Raw genomic sequence first — 17,236 nt, 5'->3', positions numbered from 1 at the left:
GTGCAAAGAAAGGGTTACATTATTATCATACTTTTTTAAATCTATTATTATAACGACCTCCTTTGTATTATTTATTGTTCTGCTGTTCAGGGCTGTGTATATAAATAATGCTATATAAATAATATCCATACACACTCACATACATACAATCTATATTAATTTTGTCTATGGAGAAACAGATAATTTGGTCTCTGCTGACATCTTGTGGCCAGTGTTATGTATAACAGTAGAAACCCCATGTCAGGCATTTTAAGACAGGGGTCCCCAACCTTTATTACCTGTGAGCAAAATTTAAATATAAAAATAGTTGGGGAGCAACAAAGTCATGAAAAATTCCTAGGGGCGTACCCCATAAGTGCATACAGGCTTTTGCTCTCCGGTCACTGCAATTGTCTGCTATTTGAATTCACTAGCCAATGTGTCCCTGCATCTTTTCCTCTCTTGCAGACTAACTAACTGATGTGCCCAAGGAGTACAGGATGGAAGTGAAAGCAAGGCAAGTTCGGCAGCTTGGAGATCACAGATCTTAAAAGGTAAGTCTGGCTGTCTTATTTATTGCTGTGTGTATTCTTCTACTTCTGTTTGTGTTTAGCTACTCCCCAGCCACAGTTCATAGCCGAGTTTGTACCAGCACTTTCCATTCTAGCTAACAGAACCATAGGTTACCTTGTACTATTACTAACACCCTAACCCTAATCCAATGAATAACAGAGCATGCTGGGAAATATAGTCCAATTTATACCACCATTTCCCACCGTCCTCTGGTTTTCGCAGTTTGAAAAGAATCATAGCCAAATTTGTATTAGTTCTTCTAGTTATATAGTGATTTATAGAGCTTGCTGGGAAATGTATTACCATTTTCCATCACCCTCTGGTTTATGCAGTTTGCTAATAAACATGGTCTAATTTGTATTAGATTTTCCTGTTGTATACTGAATTGTATAGCATACTGGTTAAAGTTAGTGCAATGTTGTAACACAATTTGCTATTATTTGTCGGTTAATGGAGTTTTCTTGGAATGCTTAGCCCAATCTTTCCAGCACTACCTATTATCATCTGGCTTGTTGGGCACGATGGGAAATATAGTCCATATTGTACCGGTATTTTTAACTATCCCCTGGTTATAAAGTTTGCTTGGATGCCAAGCCCAATTATCCTTTTGCTTGTTAAGCATGCTGGGAAATGTTGGTAGAAACTGCAGTTTGCTGGGAAACATAACCCAACTTGTATTACTTCTTCCAGTTATACACTAAATTATAGAGCATGCTGGGAAATGTAGGCCAAGATTTTGTACCACCATTTGCCAATATCCTTTGGTTACTGGCATTTACTGGTATGCCTAGCCCAATCTTACCGGCACTGTCTTGCTTAGAATGCTGGGAACTGTATTCCAATTTGTATTATTTCCTATGGCTTATGCACCCAAGTTTAACACCTCACTGTTAAGGGTCATCTGGTTAATGGAGCATGCTTGTGTAGGGAACTGGTAAATTATGCCTTTTCCCACTCTGGGTCCCCTAGTTCTCTAGACAGCTATAAGGGTCCTTAATGTAATGGGAAGTAAGTCCCTTGTTCCTGGGTCACAGCATGACCCCTTGTGCACTTCCACAGTTTGGCCATTAGGTGGCACTGTGGATATAAGAGGCTGAGCAGCCATGAGGCAAAAGGCCATTTTGTGAAGCTCTCTGCCTGAGGAAGCAGCCAGAGAAATCTAGGTAGGTTTAGAAAGAATAGCAAGCTCCTGTTATAGATCACACTAGGTGTGATAGACAGGCAGGGCTATTTAGTGAGCAGCATTTGCTTCAACCAGGATTGTAGAGACATTATTATCCCGGGTATAATACTGCCCAGAGTAGGGTAACAGTGTACAGACCTAGGGCTAGATAGTAATCACCCAGGTTCCACTGGAGGCATATACCTGAAAGCTGGGAGTTAACCCATTGTGCCCTGCAGCTAAAGGGTCATTGTGACTATTCCTTGTAAGTACTGCATATGCTGTGAGATGCTACTACCTACCTATTCTGTAATTACCCCTAAGTGACTGTGTAAATAAACAGTTCATGGTTTCAATGTTAAGAACCACTGGCGCACATTTATTGAGAAACACAACACATATCTACCCGGCCTCCATACAAAGCGAGGGCTCACCCCTGAGGGGTACAGTCTCATCCGGGATAAAATACTGTGTAGCTTGTAGTAATAAAAGGGCTAATTTAATATAAGCTTACATTTGGAAATATAGCCCAGTTTCAATTATTTACATTGCTTAAAAATAAATCCATGCCTGTAATCTTCCTTACCTGCACTATTTCCTAACAGTGTAACTAGTACCCCTGTGTGTAGTGGTATGAGCAACTAGTGGTGTATAATACCCTCCTCAGCAGGACTGGGATTACTCCCCGAGAGTGTCTCACCCCAACTTGTACTCTACTGGGTCAAGAAATACTTGCCTTTATTGTACAGAGTATCCCCATATTATGGGTGTATAATGCACACTGCAGTGTGTCTCCCCCCAATTATTACTTTACTGGGTCTAGAAATTAGAGATGTAGCGAACCTCACAAAAAAAGTTCGCGAACCCGTTCACGAACTTCCGCCAAAAAGTGCGAACTTTGCGAACCCCATAGACTTCAATGGGAAGGCGAACTTTAAAACCTAGAAAAGCCATTTCTGGCCAGAAAACTGATTTTAAAGTTGTTTAAAGGGTGCCACGACCTGGACAGTGACATGCAGGGGGGGGATCAAGGGCAAAAATTTCTCTGAAAAATACGTTGTTGACACAGCGTTGCGTTTTGTGCTTTAAAATGTCCGGTGCCTACATGCCAATCAAGCCGTGTAAAGGTTACGGCCGGTTCCCACGCAAAGACAAAACGCCGCGTTTACTGCAACGAAAAAAACGCAAAAAGCTTTAATGATACCGTCAAGTGAGCGAATAATAGTTTTTACTAGTTGCTTGTCACCTCCAGGACGTCCTGTCGGTGGGAATATTTCTGTAGTGGTGTGTTTAGCAGTCACCGTGCTTGTGCGCACGTGCACGCTCAGGCAGAGGTAATTCAATGTACAGTGACGTGAACCAAAAAACACTGATTCACTTTATTACTGAGTTGAAACCTTAGCCAAAAAAGAGGTGCTTCTTGAGAACCCCCCTTCTCGGCCTTGCGGGATCGCCTATTTAGGTAGGCTAAACCCGCATGCTGCTATTGGGTAGGGGGCCAATCTCAGAGCAACAAGTTGCGATCGCCAGCCGAAGGGCTTTGCCTTACGGCCTGAGGAGGATAGCGGGAATTTTCGGTTTGCGGAGAGTTGCAGAAGCCTTTGGGTTGCTTCTTGAATTTGGGGTGTCGGGAGCGAGTCAGGATGCCATATTCATATGATTTCCCAGTTGGGGAAACTCGACTGAAGAATACCGTCCGCATTGAGGTCGAAGAAGGACATCGCCGACAGAAGGACCTGCGATTTGTCATGAGGGAGATCTTGTTTGGAGTCTTCGGCCTTAAAAGCGATGACATTGTGTGTCTGCAGGACCAGGAAAAGAAGGGGGTGTATACCATCACTTTCACCTCCTTATCAAGCTGCGAAAACATCTACGCAGTCCTCTCTAATAAAGAGCTGGGAGAGGATAGGATTAACGGCCTAAAGTTTTTTCTCCTTTACGGGTTGGAGGACGTGCCTTTGGTCGTCCATATGTTTAACCTGTTTCTCGATACCGCTGATATTTCCACCTTTTTGCAGCGGTATTGCACAGAGGTACGGTTCTCGCACTGTATTAAGAACGAGCTGGGCTACTGGAACGGAAAGCGGAAGTTTTTTGTCAAGTTCAGGCGAGACCCTGAGGGAATCGGGGGTTTTATGCACCCTCCCTCAAATTTTCTAACTGGCAGAAACAGGGGGTACCTTTTTTATTCTGGTATGCCCCTGTACTGCCGCAACTGTTGTCGGTTCGGGCACACGAGCGATGGTTGTAGCGAAGCAAGACAGGCCCGGTGTAATAAGTGTGGTCGACCGGGCCATGTCGCAGCCCTTTGCACCTTCCTGAAGGTTTGCAATATGTGTGGGAAGGAGGGCCATATTTACCGAGATTGCCCCAGCAAGGCTAAGAAGGAGGGAGCCGGGGCCAAGCTGGTAAGATCTGGTCCTGGGTCTGAGCAGATGCCAGCAGCGGTTGCGGGCTCAGCTAAGAAGGCCCCAGATGAGCTTGATGAGCCGTCCACACTGATTCGTAGGACACCAGTTAAATCGGTGCCAGTTGCGAGAAGGGGTTCCTTGGGGCCTGAGAGGGCTGTTGCCACTACATCTGTGACAGATCCCTCTGTGAAGGTTCCAAGTCCCCACAGAAGGTCTTCGGTTATGGGGCAGGATATTGCAGCCGCTTTGGTGGTTCCTGCCCCTAAGGCATCGTGCACACTGGCGGTGGGATCGGAGCATAGTGCGAGGATGATCCCGGGTGTTGTAGGTTCTGAGCAGACTTTTGCTGTGCCATAAGCATCAGAGTCTGTAAGGAAGGGAGGAAACACCAGCCGCCGGACATCTGTTGTGGAGTCTGAGCAAGGGTCTCAAGCATTGCCTGCGAGAGACTCTGCCGAGACGACTCCGGATGTCTCCTGTCAAGGCAAATGGGTCTCTGCTGATGAGAAAAAGAAGGCGAAAAAAGAACGTCGTCGTCAGGCCAAGCTACTGAGGTCGTCCAAGATGGAGAAGTCCGTCGGAGAGGGTCCCGGTGGTTGGAAGCCTGATGGTGGTGTATTCGCGGTCCAGAGTGAGGAGATCGAAGGGTGCCATCCTGCCGAGAAGCGTCCTAGGAGTGAGGCATTCAGCAAGATGAGAAGTAGATCGTCGTCCAGTTCCAGTGATGAGATACCCCGGGTTCGAGTTGATCCTCGTTACGTTTCAGCTTCGGATCCGGTCAACATCGAGGATCCTACCTCTCTTGAACAAGGAGAGGGGGGGTCCCAGAATATCTCTTTTGGAAGCAGTCTGGACTCTGATATGGACGCTGTTGCTTCGTAAGTTGCCTATCATGTCTTCTCTAAAAATCTCCTCACTCAATGTGAGGTCCATAAAGGGCTCTGTCCGGAGAGCCGCTTTATTTTCTTTCCTAGACACTTTGGACTTTGAAGTATGTCTTTTGCAGGAGTGTGCTATAGAAAATAGTGTGGACTATGTTTATCTTAAAAAGGACTGGAAGCAAGGACTATCAGTTTGGTCCGGTTCTAATGACGGAAAGTCTGCTGGGGTGGGAATTCTTTTTCGAGGTTCCCATACTTCACTACAAAATGTGATAGAAATTGTGCCCGGCCGTGCGCTTTTAATTCATGTGTTTTTTAGGGTCATTTTATGCGTATTCCAAATGTCTATGCCCCTCCCGACAAGCAGGAGAGAGCTGATTTGCTCGATCTTTTACCGTTATTTTGTGTGGGGTCATCTCCTCTGATAGTCGGCGGAGACTTTTACTGTGTGACCCTGGGAGAAATGACCGGACCTCTTGTCTTTTAAAGAATTTTACTGATGATTTTAAGTTGAAAGATGCTTTTAAAATGCTTTTTACAAACCCTGGTCTAACGGTAGGATTCACTCCAGAATTGATTTTATCTTTTTATCCAAGGATTTTAACCCTTTTAAGTGTGAACTTTTAACTAACATATTTTCTGATCATCGAGTTTTAAGTGCTCTTCTTGAATTTTATGGTGAAAAAAGGGTTAATTGTGGCCTATGGAGACTCAATGTATTATTGCTGGGTGATCCTACGATTTGCAAAAGTTTTAGGCGGACCTACCATTGTTGGCAGAAGTCACGTGACCCCCAGATTTCAATGCTGCTTTGGTGGGAGGGCATTAAACCCAAAATTAAGGAATTTTTTATCAAGGCTGGTAAAATAGTTGCAGAAGGGAAAAAGCATTGTTTTAATGTTTTAAATTTACGTTTACAAGCGCTTTTAAAATTGCAGAGCATTGGTTTTAACATTGACAATGACATTTTATCCCTAAAAGGAGAGATCAAGAAGCTGATTGGCCAGAAAGGTAATGAAATTATTTTTAATTCTCATGTTCAGCACCTTGAGGAAGGAGAAAAATGTTCAAGGTTTTTCATTAAAAAAGTGATGGACAAAAAAGAGCTTATTTCCTCCTTAGATGGTAAAACTGACATGAATGATATTTTAACCATTACTTTTAATTTTTATCAGCTTCTTTTTAACGAAAAATGTTTTGATGCCTCTGTTTTAAACGATTGTCTTAAGATTTTAGAAGGTAAGCTTAGTGTTTTAGACCAGGAGGTGTTGTCCAAGGATATTACTCTGGATGAGCTTTTACTTGTTTTTAAGAGTTTTTCTTTTAGTAAAGCCCCCGGTGAGGATGGCTTACCTGTCGAATTTTATCTACATTTTTGGGAAATTTTAAAAGATGATCTGATTTTAGTATATAAAGATATTTAATATCAACGTTTTACCCTCTTCCTGGAGAAGAGGGATTGTCTCCTTACTTTTTAAAAAAGGCAGTAAGGAGAATTTAGAAAATTATAGGCCAATAACCCTCCTAAATGCTGACTATAAGGTTATGGCCAAACTAATTGCTCTGCGTTTAAAACCTTTCACTGACAAACTGATTCATCCCAACCAGGTGTGCGGAGTCCCTGGGAGAAGTACGGCCGAGTCTCTCAATGTGATCAGGGATGTAATCTGGTATTGTAATGACAGAAAGCAAAACCTTGCAATTTTATCACTTGATTTTTAAAAAGCTTTCGATAGAGTTTGTCATGTTTTCCTTTTTAATATTTTAGAAAAAATGAATGTGCCTGGTTTTATTTTAAATGGTATTAAAGTTTTATATAAGTCCTGTTTTAGCCAAATATCCGTTAATGGTTTTTTAACTCAACCAGTGTTTTTAAAGTCTGGGGTGAAACAGGGATGTCCCCTGTCCCCTGTCCCCCTTTCTTTTTATTTGTGCTATTGAACCTCTTTTAATCCTTTTAAGAACAGATAAAGTGATCAGAGGTGTTCCAGTCCCTGGAGGAGGAGGAGGGGGAGGAGGAGGAGGAGGGGGAGGAGGAGGAGGAGGAGGAGGGGGAGGAGGAGGAGGAGGAGGGGGAGGGGGAGGAGGAGGAGGAGGAGGGGGAGGGGAAGGAGGAGGAGGAGGAGGAGGGGGAGGAGGAGGAGGAGGAGGAGGAGGAGGAGGGGGAGGAGGAGGCCGTCAGGTGAAAGTCCTGAGCTACATGGACAATGTAACGGTTTTTTGTTCCTCCTCCTATTCTATAAAAAGAGCACTCTTTCATACCTCCTTTGTTTGTGGGACTTCAGGTTTTAAACTCAATTAGGGGTCTGGGATGAGCCCCCAACTCCTGATATTTTATTCCAACAGGACCAGATTAAGATTTTAGGTATCATTTTTAATTCAGATATTACAGGCACTGTCAACTGGGACTCGGTTTTAATGAAATTAGAAAAGAAGGTTTTATTATGGAATTTGCGAGATCTCACAATGGAAGGGAAAATTTTAATCATTAAGATGGTTTTATTACCCATAATGCTGCATGTGGGGATGGTTTTTCCCCCTTCCAATGTTTACATAAAAAACTGACCAGGGTTTGTTTTAAATTCTTGTGGGGCTCAAAAATGGAGAAATTGAAAAGGGAATTCATGTACAGAGATAAATTAAAAGGTGGAGGAATGTCCCTAACCTTCTTTTATTCTTTTATGTTAAGTACTTCTGTTTCTGTTTTAAGCTTTTTAATTCTGATGGCATTTTTAGTTGTTTTTTAAAATATACAGCAGGGATGGTTTTTAAAAAATGGTTTCGTGTTCCTTTAAACTCACCGGTACTTTTATGCCCCCCCAAGCACTATGCGGTTTTAGAAAAAACAATAAGACTTTTTAACCTTAAAAATGTGGAATCTGGAATTTTAGGGGACCAAAGAAAGGTCTCCAAGGTTTTAAAGCATGATGAAGTTACTGTACCGGTGTCTAATTTCTCAGAGGACAGGTCAAAAAAAGTGTGGAGGAATGTGTTTGGGAAGTTTCTAGCCAGTGTCTGCCCACGAGAGAGTTCCGACACAGGAGGGGACTGGTGGCAAGGGCTAAATGCCCTCGGGAAACCTGCTGCATTGACGAAACAGTTTTACATAGTTACATAGTTACATAGTTACATAGGGTTGAAAAAAGACCAGTGTCCATCAAGTTCAACCCATCCAAGTAAACCCAGCACACCTAACCCACACCTACCAATCTATACACTCACATACATAAACTATAAATACACCCACTAGTACTAACTGTAGGTATTAGTATCACAATAGCCTTGGGTATTCTGATTGATCAAGAACTCATCCAGGCCCCTCTTATAGGCATTAACAGAGTCTGCCATTACCACATCTCTAGGGGCATTCCCCAACCCCCTCACTGCCCTCACCGTGAGGAACCCCCTACCCAACATCCCCCGGCAGGGCATTCCCCAACCCCCTCACTGCCCTCACCGTGAGGAACCCCCTACCCAACATCCCCCGGCAGGGCATTCCCCAACCCCCTCACTGCCCTCACCGTGAGGAACCCCCTACCCAACATCCCCCGGCAGGGCATTCCCCAACCCCCTCACTGCCCTCACCGTGAGGAACCCCCTACCCAACATCCCCGGCAGGGCATTCCCCAACCCCCTCACTGCCCTCACCGTGAGGAACCCCCTACCCAACATCCCCCGGCAGGGCATTCCCCAACCCCCTCACTGCCCTCACCGTGAGGAACCCCCTACCCAACATCCCCCGGCAGGGCATTCCCCAACCCCCTCACTGCCCTCACCGTGAGGAACCCCCTATCCAACATCCCCCGGCAGGGCATTTCTCAACCCCCTCACTGCCCTCACCGTAAGGGAACCCCCTACCCAACATCCCCCGGCAGGGCATTCCCCAACCCCCTCACTGCCCTCACCGTGAGGAACCCCCTACCCAACACCCCCCGGCAGGGCATTCCCCAACCCCCTCACCGTGAGGAACCCCCTACCCAATACCCCCCAGCAGGGCATTCCCCAACCCCCTCACTGCCCCCAACCGTGAGGAACCCCCTACCCAACATCCCCCGGCAGGGCATTCCCCAACCCCCTCACTGCCCTCACCGTGAGGAACCCCCTACCCAACATCCCCCGGCAGGGCATTCCCCAACCCCCTCACTGCCCTCACCGTGAGGAACCCCCTACCCAACATCCCCCGACAGGGCATTCCCCAACCCCCTCACTAGTGAAACTTTTGAAACTATTTTTGAGTCTCTTTCCAGAGGAGAGAAATTGTACAGATCCTACAAAGGGAAGACTATTCAAGAGCTCCAGGAGGTTGTAAGTGATTGGTCAGATGATGAAGAATATGACAAATTAGAGAAATATTTCGAAGAGACTCCTGATAAAAAAGAAGCTCAGAAAAAAGTTTTGAGGTATATTAGGAATTTAAAGTGACTCTTTTAATTAAAAACTAAAATATATCAAATAAAAATAAAAAAATTATCGGTTTCTATGATTATGTAAAGTGATTGGTGGGTTTCCTACTGTATTGCTTTATTACTGATTGAAACCCTATTAAAAAAAAAAGAGGTGCCCGGAGACATCACCCCTTGGCCTTGTGGCATCGGTACTTGTACCTTAAGCCACATGCTGCTTTTGGGGGGCTTTCTATTCCGGGCAACGAGGGGCGATCACCCCTTGCTACAGTGGTAACCCTATTCCGAGGGGGAAGCTGGGAGCATTCCAAGATGGCAGCGAGAGAAGATTCGGTTCCTGTCTTCATCAGGGTCAGGAATTCGGTCAGGATCGTCGCGGATGTGCCTTCGAATTTGGAGCAGAACCTGGCGTATATCGTGCATAGGATTCTGGAGGAATTTGGCAGAGTTTCCAGGAGGGAGATTCTAGCGATACAGGACTACCCCAAGCGTGGAGTGTACGACGTCACTTTCGATGGCGAGGGAGTCTACAAAAGCTTCCTGAGTATCTTGGAGGAAAATCCGGAGGACCCTAGGCTGAAAGGGTTTAAGATTTTTCCGCACTTCGCAGAGGAGGAGGTCTTTCTTGTGGTGAAGTCATATTCACCTTTTGTACCACTGAAAGAAATAGAAGTGGTGATCGGTAGGTACTGCAAAAAATTGTCTTTTGTAGGTAAAATCCTTAATGAGCTGGGTATTTGGACATCGAAATACCGCTTTAAGGCAGTCTTTCAGAAAGGTATGTATCCACCTGCAAGATTTCGGTTGGGCACGGTTAATATCGACTGTTATTTTAACGGTATGCCAGAATTTTGCAAAAGATGCCGACAGCACGGACATGTGATGGAAGGTTGCAATTTTTGCCAAAATTGTGGTAAGGAAGGTCATGCGATTTTGAATTGTACACTTCCGAGAAAATGTAATTTTTGTCTTCAGGAGGGACATTTATATGCAACTTGTCCTAAGAGGAAGGTCAAGCCTGAAAAAGTCGTGAAGGTTGCTGGTAAGTTATCTTTGCCGGTGGAGCCAGTCCCTATGTTTTCGGGTGAGGAAAATATTGGCCAAGCTTCACAAGAGGGCCCGACTGTGAAGCGTGTAAAGCCAAAGGAGAAGAAGAGGAAGAAAGAACCTGAGGATACTGAAGTAAGTGCCTCTTCTGAATCTGTTGTCACTGTTGTTGAATCTTTTTCCAGAGGTGAAAAACTTTTTGAGGCATATAAGGAGAAATCGAATAAAGAAATTGCAGAGATTTTGGAGGCATGGTCAGACGAAGAAGAATTTCAAGGTATACATGAGTGTATTAGCAAGACCCCTGAAAATAAAGACGTTAGAGCTGCGGTTTTGAGTCACATTAGGAAATTTAAGTAATTTTAAATAAAATAAAATTGGTTTACAGTGATGTTGTGAAGTAATTAGTGGGTTTCCTACTGTATTACTTTATTACTGAGTTGAAACCTTGTCCTTTGCACGAGTTCTTAGTCAAAAAGGTGCTTCTTGAGAACCCCCCTTCTCGGCCTTGCGGGATCGCCTACTTAGGTAGGCTAAACCCGCATGCTGCTATTGGGGAGGGGGCCAATCTCAGAGCAACGGGTTGCGATCCATTGCCCTTTTCTTGAGTGCTGGAATTGTATTTTGCGCTTGCGCTTCTCGGCCTTTGCGGTATTCGGGAGACCCCCTTCCTCGGCCTTGCAGGATCGCCTCTGGCTTAACCTGCATGCTGCTATTGGGGAAGGGGCATTCTCTTGATAAACGGGTAGCGTTTTCCTCTTCCCTTTTCCAGTTTCCTTTTGAAATACTGGAATTTTTCATTTTGACATTAGCATGGAGGCTGATACCAGCACCGTTCCTGTCTACGCCAGACTAAAGAACACCATCAGGATCTCCTACAGAGATGGTGGAGCAGATCTTCGCGGTTTCAAATATGTCGTGGAAGACATCCTCTTCAATTTATTTTCCATCCAGAAATCTGAAATTTTATCAATTCAGGATTACCCCAAAAGAGGAATTTTTGATATTACTTTTGTTGCTGAGGGCATTTTCAAAGATTTTGTCTGTAAATTAGAAACCTCAAAGGGGAATCCCAAATTAGAGGGTGTAAATATTGTACAACATTTTGCTGATGAAAGTGTTATTCTTGTTGTTAAAATGTATTCCCCTTTTGTGCCAGAACATGTGATCCATACCTTTCTGGCTAATTTCTTTAAAGATATTAAGCTTTTGGGTAAAGTGAACAATGAATATGGTATCTGGACCTCCAAGTGGAGGTATCAAGTTACCTTTATTAAGGACCCAAATGGTTTTAAGGGGAAAAAACACCCTCCTGCCATATTTAAGTTAGGAACTGTTAACGGAGATCTTTTTTATACAGGTATGCCGGTTTTCTGCCGTAAATGTAAGCAGCATGGGCACCTTCAGGCTGAATGCGAGGCTCTCTGCACAAATTGCGGCAGTAAGGAACATTCGGGTATTGAGTGTCCTAAGGGTAAAGAGTGCAGACTCTGCCAGAAAGTCGGACATACCTTTTGGGGGTGCCCTCTTAGGGTACTCTGACCCTGCTCCTGCTCCTGTTCCCATTTCTGTACCGGTTTCTGTGCCTGTTCCTGTTGTGGTGTCCTCTGTTCCTGTGTCTCAACCTCCATCTATAGAGATACCTTCAGAGAATGCAGAGATGTTAATCGATTCGAACAATGAGGAATTCCAAGCACAGTTGACAGCAAAGCAAAGGAGCAAATGAAGGCCAGCGGGCGGCAGACAAAAGTACCCCCCCGTAGTAAAGGGGTTGTTGGGAATATGGATGATGGCGAACCAGCCTTAAACTCTCCACCTATGAACAAACCAGTTTCTGCTGCAAAGAGGCGGCGTGTTGGGAAAGAGAAGTCCATCTCCTCTTCTGATGATGATGATGAAGCTATTTCGGGTAAGCAGTCATGTGTGGTTCCTTCTTCTTCTTCTGCAGAGGATAAGGGTCCTGTCGTTTCTGTGGTCCCGGAGACATCTGAGAATCAGCAACTGGCCATCCCATCCGTGATGCAAGTACCTCAGTTGATTCCGGAAGACCTTTTTTTAGGGGTTTTGATGGAGGATACTGTTGGCAGAAAATCCGGCATTTTGTGTCGTGAAGGAGAAGAGCCTGCTGAAGAGCTTCATGTGTCAGTTTTATATACTCCAGTCCCCTCTTTTGAGGGTTTTTCTGATATCAGTGAGGGTTGTAGTTCCCCTGTTTCTACACTCTGCACTGTTGATTCTGGTGAGGTGGAAGATTTTTGTTTCGGTGACATGGAATGTCTGACCGGTAAAGATTAATGTAGCCTCTGACGTTGATTTGCTTTTTAACTTCTTTTCTTTATGGAAATGTCATCGTTTAATGGTATTTCTTTTAATGTAAGAAGTTTGTTGTCTAATGTTCGGAGATCTGCTCTTTTTAACTTTTTATCTGTTTTAACCGCATCTGTTTTCTTTTTACAAGAATGTGGCATCCCGCACAGTTTGAATTATAAGAAATATGAGGATGATTGGGTTCATGGGCCTTCGGTGTGGTCTGGGTCCAACGGATCTTCCTCCGCGGGTGTCGCTATACTTTTTAAGGGAAATTTTATTGTTGATTTTAAACAAGAGATTTTACCAGGCAGAATTTTATTGGTTAAAGGTTTTATGAATGGTGTTAAATGGCAATTCTTACATTTTTATGGTTCTCCAGATAAAGTGGCAAGGGCTGAGATGTTAGAAATTCTACCTCTTTTTATTGATAACTCTTGTCCTTTGGTTTTAGCTGGCGATTTTAATTGTATTCTTAAAGGGGAAAAACGTTTTACGCAATCTACCAGTCGGAATTATGACAAAACATCTGCTATGTTAAAAAATGTTTTAACTGATTTTAAGCTTATTGATGTTTTTAAATATTGTAATAAGGATGTACCTGAAGAAGATGGCGTAACCTGGAGCAATGCATTGTGCAGCTCCAGAATTGATTTTGTTTTTTCCTCCAAAAATGTTGAACCTGTCAGTTGTGACCTTTTAACCAATGTGTTTTCTGACCATAAGATTTTATCCTTTTATGTGAAAACTGGTTTTAAAAAGACTAAGAAGAAGTCTGCCTGGAAATTGAATGTTTCCCTTTTAGATGATGCTAAGGTTTTAACAGATTTTAAAAAAATTTATGCTGATTGTAGAAAAAAGAAAAACCCAAATATGTCTTTTGGTGTTTGGTGGGAAAGTGTGAAGAAAAAAATCAAAAATTTCTTTATTAAGGTTGGAATAAGGAAAGCTGAGCAAAGAAGGGATTTCTTTGTGGTTCTTAACTGTCGTTTACAAACTTTATATAAAATGAGGAGCTATGATATTGAAGTTGCAAATGATATTATTGAGTGTAAAAAAGAAATTACTAAATGCTTAGAGCAAAAAGGGAAAGAGGTGATTTTTAATTCAAGAGTCAAACACATTGAAGAGAACGAAACATGCTCTAGGTATTTTTTTAAGAAAAAGGTTGAAAATCGTGGTTTTATTGAAAAAATTGAGGGGGTGTCTGATTTACAAGGTATTTTAAATAAGGTCCATGGTTTTTACTCTGAACTTTTTAATGAAAAAGTTGTTGATGAGAACTTTGTTAAAGATTCTCTGAATGATGTTGAAAACAAACTTGATGAGGTGTCTAAGAATTTTTTAGCCAGGTCTTTAAACGAACAAGAGGTTTTAGAATCGGTTAAGAGTTTTAAAAGTGGTAAAGTCCCCGGGGACGACGGTATACCTATTGAATTTTATGTCATCTTTTATGATGTTCTTAAAGATGATTTATTTGCTCTTTTTACTGAGATTTTTAACTCCAAAGTTTTACCAAATTCTTGGAAAAAAGGTGTGGTTACTTTGCTACATAAAAAAGGTGATAAGTGTGATTTAAAAAATTGGAGGCCTATAACTTTGTTGAATTGCGATTATAAAATCTTTGCAAAAATTTGTGCAAACAGACTGAAACAGGTTATTGAAAAACTTATTCATCTAAACCAAGTATGTGGTGTCCCGGGTCGGAGCATATGGGAAAATCTTAATTTGGTAAAGGACATTATTGAAGACGCTAAGGTTAGGAGATGGGATTTGGCAATTTTATCGGTCGATTTCGAGAAAGCTTTCGATCGGGTATCTCACTCTTATCTTTTTAATGTTTTACGTACAATGGGTATTCCGGACTCTTTTTTATCGTGTTTAAAATCTTTTTATACGAATTGTTCAAATAGGATTTTAGTCAATGGTTTTATGACGCGGGAGGTTCTTTTAAAATCTGGAGTAAAGCAGGGGTGCCCACTTTCCCCTTTATTTTTTATCTGTGCTTTAGAACCTCTTTTATGTTCAATTCGTAAAGATAAGCAAATCCGGGGTGTTTTTTTACCAGGTGGTGGTGGACTTGAGGCTAACGTTTCTGCCTATATGGACGATGTGGTATTCTTTTGTAAAGATACTCTTTCACTGCAAAAAAATTTACGGCAAATCCAGTTTTACTGTTGTGCTTCCAGTTTTAAAATTAACTTAAATAAGAGTATAATTTTAAACCTTGGAAATCTGGATTTAAGGGACGTCCCTGTGCCAGTATCAGATGAAATTACGGTTTTAGGTATCATTTTTAATCATTTTAATAACGGTTCGGAAAGTTGGGACATGGTCGCAAATAAAATAAACCAGAACATTTGCATGTGGGGTCTGAGGAAACTGACAATGGAAGGAAAAATTTTAATTATCAAAATGGTGATTTTACCTATTTTATTGTATATAAGTTTGGTTTTTCCTCCTCCTGTTTATCTTTTAAAGAAAATCACAAAAGCTTGCTTTACATTTTTATGGAGCTCAAAAGCTGAAAAACTAAAGAGAGAAATTGTCATGAAGTCAAAAGAAAAAGGGGGAAAAGATTTCCCGGATTTGAAGGCTTTTTTACTGATTAGATTCTTTGTTTTATGTTTAAATGCTCTTTTTAAAAATCACTATTGGTCTTATTTTATTCGTTTCAATACCGGTCTTTTTATGAGAAAGTGTGGCTGGTTTAAAACAGACTTAAGTCGTCCGTACTCCTTTACTTTGTCTGAGAATTATGGTATTTTAGAAAAAATAGTGGTTTTATATAATTTTAAAGGGAAAGAGCTAAAAGTTTTATTGAATGCTAAAACATTGTTAAAATCTTTAAAAATGGAATCTGTAATATCTTTGGTGGGTAATTTTAATGAAGCTAAAAGTAAAATGATTTGGAATATGGTGAATTTTACACATTGTTTTAATTCACACAAAGATTTTTCTTGGATGTGCATACACCAATGCCTTCCATGCAGAGCCTTCCAACACAGGAGAGGCATGGCCAATACATCAAAATGTCCACGGGATTGCTGCAGCGAAGAGGAATCTGTCTTACACGTGCTATGGACTTGCAATTTTGCTAAAGAGCTATGGACTAAAATCACTCCTTTTTTACTGAAGATTTTAAATTTTAAGCACATGGATTATTTTATGATTTTATATGGTCCGTTGGAATGTCCCTCTCCTGTTCGTAAAATTATTGCATGGAAAATTATCAATTGTTGCAAAGAAGCATTATGGAAGGCAAGAAACATATTACTTTTTAAAAATGATGTTTTATCTGTGAAAAAAGTTTTAAGTCTGGCTTTAAGTGAAATGTATTTGTATTACTTGATTGACAAAAAACAAAATGTTTTACTAGAAAAAAAATGGTTTTTATGTGATTGGTCTTCTTTTATGTGAATTTCTTGTAAAATGTATTTTATGGCTATGTCTCTGTTATATTTTTACAATGATTAATAAAAATGGCGTACCTCTTTGTTAGGTACACCTTAAGTTATATGCTAATGCAGAGGCAGCAGAAAGTAGAGGGCGCCGCGGATTGCTGGCCGGCCCTATGCTCTCCCTATGCTCTCCCTATGCTCTCCCTATGCTCTCCCTATGCTCTCCCTATGCTCTCCCTATGCTCTCCCTATGCTCTCCCTATGCTCTCCCTATGCTCTCCCTATGCTCTCCCTATGCTCTCCCTATGCTCTCCCTATGCTCTCCCTATGCTCTCCCTATGCTCTCCCTATGCTCTCCCTATGCTCTCCCTATGCTCTCCCTATGCTCTCCCTATGCTAATGCTGAGGCAGCAGAAAGTAGAGGGTGCCGCGGATTGCTAGCCGCCAAGGCTAGCTAAACTGGCCTGCCCTCCGCTCTCCCTATGCTAATGCAGAGGCAGCAGAAAGTAGAGGGCGCCGCGGATTGCTAGCCGCCAAGGCTAGCTAAACTGGCCGGCCCTCCGCTCTCCCTATGCTAATGCAGAGGCAGCAGAAAGTAGAGGGCGCCGCGGATTGCTAGCCGCCAAGGCTAGCTAAACTGGCCGGCCCTCCGCTCTCCCTATGCTAATGCAGAGGCAGCAGAAAGTAGAGGGCGCCGCGGATTGCTAGCCGCCAAGGCTAGCTAAACTGGCCGGTCCTATGCTCTCCCTATGCTCTCCCTATGCTCTCCCTATGCTCTCCCTATGCTCTCCCTATGCTCTCCCTATGCTCTCCCTATGCTCTCCCTATGCTCTCCCTATGCTCTCCCTATGCTCTCCCTATGCTCTCCCTATGCTCTCCCTATGCTCTCCCTATGCTAATGCTGAGGCAGCAGAAAGTAGAGGGCGCTGCGGATTGCTAGCCGCCAAGGCTAGCTAAACTGGCCGGCCCTCCGCTCTCCCTATGCTAATGCAGAGGCAGCAGAAAGTAGAGGGCGCCGCGGATTGCTAGCTGCCAAGGCTAGCTAAACTGGCCGGCCCTATGCTCTCCCTAT

At 42.9% G+C, this 17,236-nt stretch overlaps 1 protein-coding gene across 1 annotated transcript; it reads left to right on the top strand.

Annotated features, from left to right (window-relative positions):
• The first annotated feature begins 9,637 nt into the window (after window positions 1–9,637).
• Window positions 9,638–10,816, top strand: LOC116411521 (zinc finger CCHC domain-containing protein 3-like). Its single transcript, XM_031903936.1, has one exon. The coding sequence runs from the start codon at window positions 9,722–9,724 to the stop codon at window positions 10,814–10,816; it is 1,095 nt and encodes a 364-aa protein (XP_031759796.1). The 5' UTR covers window positions 9,638–9,721.
• The last annotated feature ends 6,420 nt before the right edge of the window (window positions 10,817–17,236 follow it).

This window comes from Xenopus tropicalis, chromosome 6, assembly GCF_000004195.4.
Source record: "Xenopus tropicalis strain Nigerian chromosome 6, UCB_Xtro_10.0, whole genome shotgun sequence".
In the NCBI taxonomy this organism is placed as follows: domain Eukaryota; kingdom Metazoa; phylum Chordata; class Amphibia; order Anura; family Pipidae; genus Xenopus; species Xenopus tropicalis.
This window is presented reverse-complemented; position numbering and strand designations above follow the sequence as displayed.

What these genes read in the sequence shown, in the direction of transcription:
- LOC116411521 (XM_031903936.1), top strand. Translation starts at nt 9,722, where the DNA reads ATGGCAGCGAGAGAAGATTCGGTTCCTGTCTTCATCAGGGTCAGGAAT.